Below are 13,346 nucleotides of genomic sequence, written 5' to 3'. Positions count from 1 at the left end.
TTGATTGGGCATTACAACAAAGATCACAGACCGCCATCCAACTGCATCTGTGACTAAATAGTCCACTCACGGAGATATCATCCGAACAAACCATAAGTATTAAGCTGCAAACAATCCTACTAAGTAAGCTCTAACAACAGACTATTGCATTAAGTAAAGTGTGTAGAGTAGACAGTAGAACCACCCCTATTTGGGCAGAGCACCATCTTGTTCTCCCTAGTGGCAACAACACATCTACATCCTTAGTCGTTTCTGTCGCTCGAGCCCAGGCATACTGGAGGCATGAACCCACTATCTAGCATAAATACTCCCTCTTGGAGTTGAAAGCAACTACTTGGCCAGAGCAACCACTAACAACGGAGAGCATGCAAGATCACAATAACACCAAAGAGATTCAAGATATATCAAAGAGAAACTCAAGATCTATATTCAACTTGAACATTGTACTCAATAACTAGTCAGATCCCAGCAAACCAACACAAGTAACATTACATCAAGATGATCTTGATCATGTTAGGCGGCTCACAAGATTCATACATGAAGCACAGTAATAAGATGATCTCAATCATGTTAGGCAGCTCATGAGATTCATACAATGGAGAAAACAACCATCTAGCTACTGCCATGGACCCGTAGTCATATGGTGAACTACTCACACATCACTCCGGAGGCTGGCATGGTGATGAAGAAGGCCTCCGGTGACGATTCCCCTCTCTGGCAGGGTGCCGGGAAGAGCCTCTGATCTCCCTGAGACGATGGCGGCGGCTACGGACTTCTTTCTGGAACTTTTGCGCTATATCTAGGGTTTTTCCCTCGGGGTGAATAAATAGGTGGAAGGGCGGAGCCGGGAGGCACCCAGGTGGGCCACACCTGCCGCAGGCGCGGGCCCACCCCTGGCCGCGCCTAGGGGGGCGTGGGGCCCCTGTGGGCCTCCAGCTCTTCCCCTTCTGGCTTCTGGAATCTTCTGGTGAGAAACCACTTTAAATAAATTCCTTTGTCGATTCCGAGAATATTTCCTTTGTAACTTTTCTGGAATAAAAAACAGCAGAAAACAGGGAACTGACACTGTGGCATCTTATAAAAACACCAAGAAGCACAATAAAACATAGAGTAATTGGCAATAAACAAGCATGGAGCATCAAAAATTATAGATACATTTCCAATGTATCAGCCACCTGGCTCCCCCGGACGCATGCTCAATGGCGGCGGCATCCCCGCGTGCAGGATGGAGGCGGCCTCGCCCGCGTTCATCGACGACAGCGTCTCCCGCGGAGGATGGGAGGGCCCTCGTCGTGCTCGACGAGGGCGGCGTCCACACGCGCAGGATGGAGGCGGCCTTGCCTGCGTTCGGCGGCGGCAGCATCTCCGCACGGAGGGCGGGAGCGCCCTCGTCGCGCTCGACGGCGTCCCCGAACGCAGGATGGAGGCGGCCCTGCCCGCGTTCGTCGGCGGCAGCGTCCCCGCGCGGACGACGTGAGCGTCCTCCTCACGCTCAAAGGCGGCGGCGGCCCCGCATGTAGGAGGGAGGCGGCCTCCTCGAGCAGCCTCCCGATGTGCTCTCCACGTTCTTCGACGGCGGCAGTGACGTCCTCTCCGGCGGCACGGCGGCGGCGGCGGACTCCGATGCGTGCTCCGCAACGGCGGCGACCTCCTCCTCCCATCTTCTCCGGCGCGGCGACGGCGGCGACCTCCTCCTCTTCGTGGCCCTTCCTTCCCGTGGCGGTCTTCGAGGAGAGAGAGCGAAAAAAGTGGTTGAGAGCAGGACGAGGAGATAAGGTGCGGGCTTGATGGGATATAGGCCAGGCGTGGGCTGCTTCTATAGGCACGCGGTGCTTTTTTCGGGTCGTGACGCGCCGCACGAGAGAGCGTACGGTGCGGCGCTTCTCTGTATCATTTTCCAACAATGATTCTGCCTAGGCAAAACAATGATGCTCGTGCATTGTTGATGCATGCATCGTTCTCGCTCTCTCTTTCTTTTTTATGCAACGTGATAGTAGTTTTCTTTTATTGTTTTGATGTGGAGACTTGGTAGTCTAGGTTACAACTTTGCGTAACCTCATATGTTTTTAAAGTTCAACTTTGCATAACGTTGCTTTTCTTACGACATTGCATAGTGTACCCCGCCAAAAAAACATTGTATGGTGTCTTTTAAAACAAAGGAGGAATATTGTGCGATGAAAAAACACTCCGTGGGTACTTATATCTAACAAATGGCATATTGTTACATAGTATGAAATTTTTCTAAGTCGTTACAAATACTATTGAACTTTGGTTCAAAAAACAGATACTAGTATTAAACCACTAGCTCGGGAGAAAAGATCCACATGGACTCAAAGTATTCGATGTCCCTCCATGACTTGCTCATAGTTTGTGACTTCATGTTGTATTTCTCCCCCGTGTCGATAAAATGAATAGCATCTTGGTCCGCCTCATCACAAGTTGAAATAGACTTGCAGAAGAATCTGCTGATGAAAAGCGTTTGGCTGCCTAGCCCACCAACAATCGGCACCCAGCAGTGGGCACCTTTGCAGGCATCCGCCTCATAAACCTCTACCTTGAGAGTGGAGCTGATATTATAGGAGGGCACTCGAACTTGTCGTATCACCATTAATAGTTTTCCACATGACTCGACTAAGTACCAGTGGTCCCTAACTTCATCCTCATCATCCGACCAAGCAGTAATGCCTTCAAGAATCATGTCATCGCCGGTTTTCTTCCGGCGTTGCTCTATGGTGTCCTCTTTGCTCTGTTCCTCATTATTGGCGACCTCCTCTATATTTCCCGTATCATTGTTCGCGGAGTCAAAATTTCCATTATCATCGCTCCACACTTTGAACCAATAATTTCTCGGGGGGTGCCTGATGAGGCGCTCGATAGTTGTGATGGTGGGTACGCCTTTGTTGTCGAAATCTATACCAAAAGAGACAAGATCCTCGGCGTGAGTGATTCCATATAGCTTGTCTCCAAGAAATGCAGTGTCGACGATGTAGATGAAGGGAGCAGTTTGTGGCTTAGGCAACCACACACCCTTCCCTGGCCGGATCAAGATGATAGGATAATTCCAATTATTGGTCATGACGACTATGATGTCGTAAGGGGTCGTCCGCATACGCAGTTTGTGGACCCCGAAAAGCTCAGAAGCATGGCCGATCACAGCGTCAAGCTCTGGGAGCGGCACAGTCGTGTTGGTGAAGGGATCATGCAAGAAGTAGCTATGCATCTTCTTCCTGACATCCGTGCGGTCGAGAAGGAGCCAACTATCAGCCGAGGCTACGCATCTCGCGTTCCTGGGCAAGGAGGGTATGCGCGCGGGCGAGGTGCCGGCAACGTCCGAAGGTGTGAGGAACGAGCCATCGGACATGACAATCCAGGGGATCTGCCTTGGAGCCGGAACGTGCTGGCGCATAGCCAAGTGCCACGAACGACAGACGGCCCGGAAGCGAGCGCGATCGGCCGAGACCGAGTGCCGGGCACGGCGCGCCGCCTCGAAGCCATCGGAGAAGTGGAGGAGCCGGCGTAGTCCAGACCACGCCGTGGAGACGAGGCCACGCCGATCAGTGGAGGAAACGAGGCCGTCGATGATGAGGTGTAGCACGTCCTCGGGAATCTCAGACAACGGCGACGCCATTGATTGATTGATGCAAGGTCTCTGGATCTCTCTGGATCGCGTGAAGCGTGATAGTCGGTGCCCCGTAGTCCTGCTCTGGTAGTTTGTTCCGATCGTATGCATATATATGGATCTGGTATAACCGCATTACTACTCCGTTTCGGAACCAGAGGGGAGGATCGTATGCATATATATGGATCCTCCCCTCGGTTTCGATCCCGTCTCCCACGCGCAGGTTTTGCAACCTCTCTCACCGATTCGTTTCGATTCCGTCTCGGTTCCGTGGATTTGGCCTGGCCCCGCCTCTCACTTACGTTTCAATGTTGGCACGGCAGTACCGGTCGGAGATGGTACGGCACGGCGGCGCCGACGCAGGGGCTGCGCGGGAGGGATGCACCCACCTAGTCGTCAGCGGACTCGTCGACGTGAGTTCTGCTGGACCTGTAATTTGAATCCCCTCCTCCGTGCTTCACTGTTTTTTTTTCTTGTGGTTGAAGCCCCATCCGAAATGCAGGACGACCCGGTGTGCGTGGCGGCGCGGAAGGACGGTAGGAAGGTCGTGACTGGGCTGTGGGTGGACGACTCCGTGGATCTCGGAGCCATGGTTGATGCCGATCATGTGGGTTCGAGTTTTCTGTTTTATTTTCAGCAAGCTTAGCAAGCGATGCCTTTTCCACTATGCACTAGTACTTCTCTGCTGACTAGCTTGGCGATTTTTCGATTTCGCAGGTACTGTATAGGCCAGTGAGAGATTTGGAAGACATACCGGGTGCTGAATCGCTGTGCATTTCCTTGTCGGGCTACCAAAGACAGAACGGGCGTGAAGCCATAATGGTAATAATCACTATCAGTTCAGTTATCATGCTTCCTAGTGTAGAGGTCCAAGACTGACTGTTGCTAGATCATGCAACTATGCTATACAGTGAATATGAACAAGGCTTGTTCTGATTTGATCATTTACTGTGACTATGTTTGGTTGACAGTGGAACAGTATTACTTTTTGGTGTGCTGAAGTTTTTTCCCCTTGTTTGGAGAGCTTGTAGCTTTGATCACACCAGTTATCCATTTGTTTTGCTGTGTGATTTGTTATACTGCTAAATCAGTTCACTGACACAAAGCATGCTCCAAATTAATCATTTTGCTGGTGGCATAGACTCGTCACTAAGATATGCAAGTCGGTCTATGCCAGTTGTTTAAGTACATTTTGACTCCTTTGTTGTACGAAGATTTTCATCTCTATCTCATAATCAATAATCAATATGAAGACTAAATTATATTTTGTCCTCGACTTCTCATCACAATCCCTTCACTGCTCATTTTACTGCTAAATGTAGAAAATGGTTAATATGATGGGAGCGCGGTTCTCCAAGCCTTTGACAACGAAAACGACTACCCATCTCGTCTGCTACAAATTCGAAGGCACGTTGTTTCCTTAACAGTGTTGCATACAAGTTCTTAATTGTTTGCATTGCACTGACTGTACTTGTTGTATCGTTAGTGTTCATCTTTTTGTTAACGTTTTATTAGCATGCATTCCATTTTGATAACTTTTTTTATTTAATCTTGTTGTTTTCTGTTACAGAAATTTGAATTGCTGTATAAGTCAGAATATTAGCAGCTATCTCCATTTTTGAATAGAGATGTCAACATGGTGGTTTTTCTGAGATATTGATAGTTAAATGCAGACAGTTCAGGATTTTGATTTCCCTTTGTCTTTAGTTTGGGTTAGTCTTGCGCATCAGATATGAGTTCAATAATGCATATCATATCATGCCTCTGACCAGTCTCCTGGAAATTAGGATTCTGTTTTTTTTATTCTGCTCTGCATTCAGTTTGTTCCACTACTATTTCATACCTTCAATGTAATTCGCTACTTTTTTCCAAATTGTGCCAGGTGAGGAGTACGAGCTTGCTAAAATGGTGAAGATTAATATTATTAATCACCAGTGGTTGGAAGACTGGTATGTTTTTAATCACTGTACCTGAAAGGTTATTGCATCTTATCATTATTGTATTTGCTGAAATGCTGTATATGTTTTTGCTGCAGCTTAAAGGCATGGGACATTCTTCCTGTTGATAATTATACTGCCAGAAGGTACAATTATCTACCACCTTGCATTTTGCATTTGATATTACCTTTTTGCTTTTGGGTGTATAGTTCCAATCGCTCAACCTTACTACCCTTTTCAGCCAACCCCAGTATCATGTTCACGATGCCTGGTTGATTGCTCGTTGCAGTTTATGTAAATTTGTAATATGTAATACATTAGATCTGGTTGGTTTATTGCCCATTACAGTTTATGTAAATATGTAATGCATCAGTTCTGAGTTTTTGTATTCATATATTCAGTTGTTGGGAATTGGAGATAATGGAGGCAGAAGCTAAAGATTCCGAAGATGAAGCACAAAGTTCTGATAGAGGCTTGTCTGATAGCAGAGGCAGAACTCCTGCTGATCTTTATGGTCACATACCCATTAATGGTCCTTCTGTCTTCTATGGCAATGCAGATGTTCCTGCAGGAACACATGTCGGTGCTTTGCAACAGATTAGGGAAGTGAAAGATGCAAGTGAATGGTCAGTTGATGTCATGGCTGACACACTGAGCACCCCAAACACCAATGTTGGGACAATTTCTGCTGATCCTGAAGCCCATGCACATGCACCACAAACTGATAAAGTTGAAGTTGTAGCTGCAGACTCAGAACATGACAAGTTGGTTTCTCATAAAACCTTTGAAGCAGGCCCTATGGAGATCCCAATCACTGCAGTCCCTGGTGAATTTGGAGTATTTTCCCAGGAAGTATCAACTTCGCAACAGATTAGGGAAGTGGAAGATGCAAGTGAAAGGTCACTTGACGTCATTGCTGACATACTGAACACTCCCAAAACAAATGGTGTAGCAATTTCTGCTAATCCTGATGGCAATTTACCTATCCATGGTCCTACTGTCTTCACTGGCAATGCAGATGCAGTGGTTCCTGCAGGAAGACGCTTGGAGACTTCACAGCAGATTAGGGAAGTAGAAGATGTCAGTAAAAGGTCACTTGATGTCAGAGCTGACAGACTAAGCACTCCAAACACAAATGTTGTGACAATTTCTGCTGATCCTGATGCCCATGCGCATGCATCACAAGCTGACAAAGTTGAAGCTGTAGCCGCAGACTCAGAGCATGACTCAATGGGTTCTCGTGCAACCTTCCAAGCAGGCCCTAAGGAGATCCCAATTACTGCAGTCCCTGGTGAATTTGGAGTATTTCCCCAGAAAGTATCAACTTCTAGTGTGAGAAATCTTGGTGCCAAGAGGTCACAGATTCCTGAGGATGAAACGGCTGCTGTATCTGTACATAGTAACTGTGACCTTGCTGCTTACAAGTCCAAGCATGGTAAAGTTCTTTCCAATGGCAGTGTCGAAGCAGATCTTGGAAAGAACTGTAGCCTGAATGCTGCTGAAAGCACAACATTCGTGCCTGAAGAAATCTTGAGCAGATCAAGGAGCGCAGTTGCTAAGAGCCCACTCAAATCCAACAGTCAGATGAATGATGCGATAGTGGTTTACAAGATGAAGCCTGCTAATATGAATATGGAGGAAAACCCTACAACCAGCGCATGCCCAACCGCTGGTAAAACCGAAAGAGTATCTTTCGAGTTAAGTTTTCTTGAGGCGGTGAGTGCAGAAGGTTCCACTTCAAAGGTTTCAAGCAGTGCAACTGCAGATAACTCTGAAACATGTATCCCCAAAAGAGTCCTGAAGCCCAAGAGGAGGAGAGTATCTTCTTTCCAAGAAGGGAGATCTGACAGTGAGGCTTGCAGAACAGTTAGTGTCTTATCTGAAGCATCAACGTTGCCTGCAGAGAGTTCCACAAATGCTGGCATGGTGACAGTGTACAAGGGTCTCCACAATGCTGATGAAGCCTGCGAAGATAGACCAGAAGATTTGCAAAGCTCTAAACCTAGAAGCAGAAAGAGACAGAAAACTGACCACAATAACAAGGAAAACATACCAGCCAATACTAGTCTCGCTCCTAAATCAAAACATGGGGAAAAACGTGTGAGTTCTGAATGCGCCAGAATAGCTGTAGAGAATTACAAATATGTGATTGATGACCGCAGTATGACAGGGGGAAATGATGATGGATCCTTGGCCATGTGGGAACCAGAACCTACATGGTTTATTTCAAGTGGGCATCGCCTGTTGAGAAAGGAGTGCAGGTCAATATTTCTACGCCTGAAGGGAAGGATCTGCTGTCCCTCACACCACTGGTCTTTCCAAGCGACACATTTTATCACCCCTGAGCTCCGCAGAACCGAAAAATTCTTTGCAGCTGCTGCAGCTGGGAGGTAAATCCTTCATGCGCTCCAGTAGTAGTAGTAATAATTACCATTCAGAATTACTTGCTGTTTCCGTGGAACACACCTGAATGAATGTTTGTTGGGTTTTTTGGAAAATAAAAACAGGTGGATACTGAAGCCTGAGTACTTGTTTGCTTGCAATGAGGCTGGCAAGCTAGTGGATGCAGAATCATTCGAGTGGCATGGTGACGGCCTTAACGACAACCAAACAATAAGCCTGGACGCTTCGAGGAAATGGCAGCACCTGAAGCAGCGCGCCGGCCATGGCGCCTTCTATGGGATGCGGATCATCATATATGGAGAGTGCATTTCTCCATCATTGGTAAGTAATAAGACTGTTCGATTTTATTTTTCCCCATGTTCGTGTAAGCTGTCGGTCTGTAAGCTGTGTGCCCCCCCCCCCCCCCCCCCCCCCCTTGTCTTAACCAACTTGCAGGACACCCTGAGGCGTGCAGCGAGAGCCGGTGATGGCATGATCCTGGCCACTGCCCCGCCTTACACACGGTTCCTGAAGCTGGGCGCGGTCAGCTTCGCGGTTGTGTCTGCGGGCACGCCAAGCAGCAACACGTGGGTTCAAGAGTTCAAGAGCCACGGGATCCCGTGCGTGAACCCGAGCTATCTGGTGGACTACATGTGCAAGCCCAGCCACCTCGAGCAGCACAAGCACGTCCCCTTCGACATGCAGGACCTGGCTGACGAGTCCCTGCGGAAGGTGCTGTCGAGCCAGGAGGGAGGTGATGCCGAGCAGAGCTGCAGCTCCGGCAGAATGGTGGTGGTTGCTATGCCCAAGAACATGCATGGATCACTCCATTGTATTGAAAATGCAAGTTCTAACAAGAAAACTGTGCAAATACTAATCGACAACGGCAGGCCTACTTCGACTCTCAATGTCGAATTGGACGAGCCCTCCAGAAATATGGTGGAAAATTACAAGATGAAATCAAATTGGAACTACGCAGACTTCTATTTCTCCTACAAGAACAAAATTATTCTTCCTGGTCGAACATTAAGATCATATGGCATTTCCAAGGGATGTACAATCGATCTCTACACCAGAGTGAGAGGTGGAAGGTAAGTTGACTTACCTTTTCTCTGCTTTTTTATCCACCGCATATCCTATTATTCCCTTAAACTTTGTTGTATGATTAATGTGCAGCTGAGACTTTCCATTTCTCTAATACCTATTATGTTAAAAATTTCAGATTATCTTTTATGGACTATGTTGAGGAATACAAGGCTAGTTTCACAGAAATTGCCAAGCTTCCTGATGGGAATCTTTCGTTGAAAGTGCCTATTGGAGGATGTATATTTCTTTCATCCTTCCTATCATGCGTCATGGCTACATGGTCGCAAAACAGGTCTTGGAATGGCTAGATCCAGTGGAACATACACTTCAGAGTAATTGATGGTGTTGTTCAAATTGGTAGGAGGGCAGCTATTTCAATCCAGAGTTCTTGCATGGAGAGTGATGTACATCCTATAATTGAGTTTCTGGATTATGCCTTTTTGAGCAATGACAAAAGACTGCAGGACAGAAGACCACCCTATTTTGACCATTTGATACGATGTTTGAGAGAAATGAAGTCAGCAGTGCCGAGTCCTGGTGATAAGTTGACGATAGCATCTCACGCGAGCTATATGTTACCTTTTGACAGGTTATTGCTTACTATTTCACTCAGAAGAAAGTATAAAGGTTCGAGCAAAGAAGAAAAAACTAAATGGGATGGTGCCATAAGGAAAGCTTCATTAAATGTTGCCTTGACCGATCGATTGCTGGAACTACCTGTGTTTAACGATATTAAAGCAGCAGCAGATAGAAGAGGCGAATCATATCCAGCAGAGCTAACACGGTCCGTGTCCTTTCGGGTGTCACGGGATTATTGCATGCATGCACTCGAAAATCGATGGGTAAGCTAAACCATTCTCTGTCTTCTTCTTTTTTTATTCAAAGGCATTAAAAAGTTTCTTAAATTACTTATGCTTTATGAAACAGGCCGATGATCCAGATGCAAAACCTAGCGAGAAGGATAAACAAATTGAGAAATTCAAAGATGATGATGGCATTGAGCTTATGCTTCCAGTGCACGTAAAAAAAATTCTTGCTAATCTGATCGAACAACTTATCCTGGCAAACATTGACATCAACAGAGAGTAAGTGCCCCCATACTTTGCTTGCCTGTTCCTCTATGATATATTATATTTAGCATGGAAGTTACAGGGAGTCGTACACGGGAAGAAGGGTACCTTATGGAGTTTAAACCAATTACAGTTGGTGTGTTTAAAATAGCCTTGTCAATTTTATCTAGAACAATATCATACTGTCCCCTTTTGTCATAGTGCTGCATCATGGCAAACATAATGATGCAACTTAAGATTTGCTTTTAAATAATTCAGTGGTGTATCAGAAAATAAGTACGCTAAATGATACTCCCTCCATCCACTATTATAAGATGTGCTATCTTTTTTATGATTCGGATGTATATAGACGCATTTTAGTTGGTTTGTTTGATTTCTCTCTTTTTATGTCCTAGCACTAGATTAATTTTAGGTTTCACCATTTACTTACTTTCTTATTTATCGTTTGAATCTGTTAATGTCGCATCTTTTTAAAGCAGTTTAAATTAGCTTGATGCAACTTTGTTTATGAAAATACACACTGGTTGCAGGCTTTCAAGTGCCGTACTGCACTGCACCAAGTGCCCCATAGAACCAACTCATCCAGGTATTTTCTATCAGTTAGAGTTTGCCAGATTCTTATTGGAAACCTTTTCTTTTCTTGTGGTGGTTGAATATAGAAGCAACTCTTGTTGTCTGCGAATTATGCAGTTGTGGCTGAACCCATTGGTGATGATTACATGCCGACTTGGATGCTTGCTCGAACTAAAGCTGAACAATCAAGGCTCATGAACATGAACATTGGTGCCAATCGAGCAAGACCAAGGAATTGGACCACCGGAGAATGCTCGAACTCCGCTTCAATGGTCAACCAGCAGCCCAATCCCTGGAATGCAGGGAAGACTCTCGTAGCGCTGTCCCCAGGTGCAAAAATTCTACCTTTAAGCTCCATGCCGTCGGGGAGTAGTACAGATGGTGTAAAAGCTGAAGTGTCGAACCCAGTGACATCGGTGCGTGCACAGACAACACAGCCACAAGTAGCAGAAGGCAAATCAAAGGCCTGCTTTGATAACTGGAAAAGGCGTCAGGCGAGGAAAGCTCGAAAAGAGGCCGGTGAGAAACCCTAGTTCAAGCTGCTAGCAGAAGGCGGACCGACACTTTCCTCGACCGTTCGCAGCTTCCACACCGAGTACTTTGTAATCTCAGCACACTCAACATAAAGATCACTACAAAAAAGACCAAATCAACATTCAACTTGACCTTTTTGTAGGAACAAGAATACGCTATATTGAGAAATTATTCTGCTACCCCTTGCTTTTACATGAGATATTGGATGTGGTAAATTCGGGTATTCGTTGTGGTTCAGTAAAATAGATTCAAAATGATCCCCGTGTTGGCACGCAAATCTTCTTTACTAGGCCTCACGCCTGAAATTTCTGACACAATATTTATCCATGTATTACTCCCATTGCTTTTGTAATATACTCCTATATAGTTTGTGTAACCATCTACGACTATAGGTGTTGTATAACACCCATGTTATGTAGATTAACCAAAATAAAATAATAGTAATAATGTATGCTAATCATAGGGATTATTCGGTTGATTAATGATAGGTTGGTCCAATAAAATATATCATGGGTGCCATTGTTGAACATTTAACGAGTTAGGGTAAACAAATTACAGCTGGGCAATTAACAATTAATAAGGCACACAAAGATGCAAATACTAGACAAGATGAATATTATGAGATTGATTGGGCATTACAACAAAGATCACAGACCGCCATCCAACTGCATCTGTGACTAAATAGTCCACTCACGGAGATATCATCCGAACAAACCATAAGTATTAAGCTGCAAACAAGCCTACTAAGTAAGCTCTAACAACAGACTATTGCAGTAAGTAAAGTGTGTAGAGTAGACAGTAGAACCACCCCTATTTGGGCAGAGCACCATCTTGTTCTCCCTAGTGGCAACAACACATCTACATCCTTAGTCGTTTCTGTCGCTCGAGCCCAGGCACACTGGAGGCATGAACCCACAATCGAGCATAAATACTCCCTCTTGGAGTTGAAAGCAACTACTTGGCCAGAGCAACCACTAACAACGGAGAGCATGCAAGATCACAATAACACCAAAGAGATTCAAGATCTATCAAAGAGAAACTCAAGATCTATATTCAACTTGAACATTGTACTCAATAACTAGTCAGATCCCAGCAAACCAACACAAGTAACATTACATCAAGATGATCTTGATCATGTTAGGCGGCTCACAAGATTCATACATGAAGCACAGTAATAAGATGATCTCAATCATGTTAGGTAGCTCATGAGATTCATACAATGGAGAGAACAACCATCTAGCTACTGCCATGGACCCGTAGTCATATGGTGAACTACTCACACATCACTCCGGAGGCTGGCATGGTGATGAAGAAGGCCTCCGGTGACGATTCCCCTCTCCGGCAGGGTGCCGGGAAGAGCTTCTGATCTCCCTGAGACGATGGCGGCGGCTACGGACTTCTTTCTGGAACTTTTGCGCTATATCTAGGGTTTTCACGTCGGGGTGAATAAATAGGTGGAAGGGCGGAGCCGGGAGGCACCCAGGTGGGCCACACCTGCCGCAGGCGCGGGCCCACCCCTGGCCGCGCCTAGGGGGGCGTGGGCCCCCTGTGGGCCTCCAGCTCTTCCCCTTCTGGCTTCTGGAATCTTCTGGTGAGAAACCACTTTAAATAAATTCCTTTGTCGATTCCGAGAATATTTCCTTTGTAACTTTTCTGGAATAAAAAACAGCAGAAAACAGGGAACTGGCATTGTGGCATCTTATAAAAACACCAAGAAGCACAATAAAACATAGAGTAATTGGCAATAAACAAGCATGGAGCATCAAAAATTATAGATACATTTCCAATGTATCAGCCACCTGGCTCCCCCAGACGCATGCTCAATGGCGGCGGCATCCCCGCGTGCAGGATGGAGGCGGCCTCGCCCGCGTTCATCGACGACAGCGTCTCCCGCGGAGGATGGGAGGGCCCTCGTCGTGCTCGACGACGGCGGCGTCCACACGCGCAGGATGGAGGCGGCCTTGCCTGCGTTCGGCGGCGGCAGCATCTCCGCACGGAGGGCGGGAGCGCCCTCGTCGCGCTCGACGGCGTCCCCGAACGCAGGATGGAGGCGGCCTTGCCCGCGTTCGTCGGCGGCAGCGTCCCCGCGCGGACGACGTGAGCGTCCTCCTCACGCTCAAAGGCGGCGGCGGCCCCGCATGTAGG

The 13,346-nt window shown here is 46.6% G+C and overlaps 1 protein-coding gene across 1 annotated transcript; it reads left to right on the top strand.

The window, feature by feature from the left end:
- The first annotated feature begins 4,115 nt into the window (after positions 1-4,115).
- LOC123053702 (uncharacterized) lies at positions 4,116-11,492 on the top strand. Its single transcript, XM_044477232.1, has 11 exons — positions 4,116-4,230; positions 5,502-5,568; positions 5,655-5,702; positions 5,958-7,946; positions 8,064-8,280; positions 8,395-9,029; positions 9,161-9,316; positions 9,386-9,866; positions 9,952-10,109; positions 10,625-10,680; positions 10,785-11,492. The coding sequence occupies exons 1-11, from the start codon at positions 4,116-4,118 to the stop codon at positions 11,198-11,200; spliced, it is 4,338 nt and encodes a 1,445-aa protein (XP_044333167.1). The 3' UTR covers positions 11,201-11,492.
- Positions 11,493-13,346: the final 1,854 nt, after the last annotated feature.

This window comes from Triticum aestivum, chromosome 2D (genome assembly GCF_018294505.1).
Source record: "Triticum aestivum cultivar Chinese Spring chromosome 2D, IWGSC CS RefSeq v2.1, whole genome shotgun sequence".
Lineage (NCBI taxonomy): Eukaryota > Viridiplantae > Streptophyta > Magnoliopsida > Poales > Poaceae > Triticum > Triticum aestivum.
Note: the sequence above shows the minus strand (reverse complement) of the source record. Positions and strands in the feature narration are given on the sequence as shown.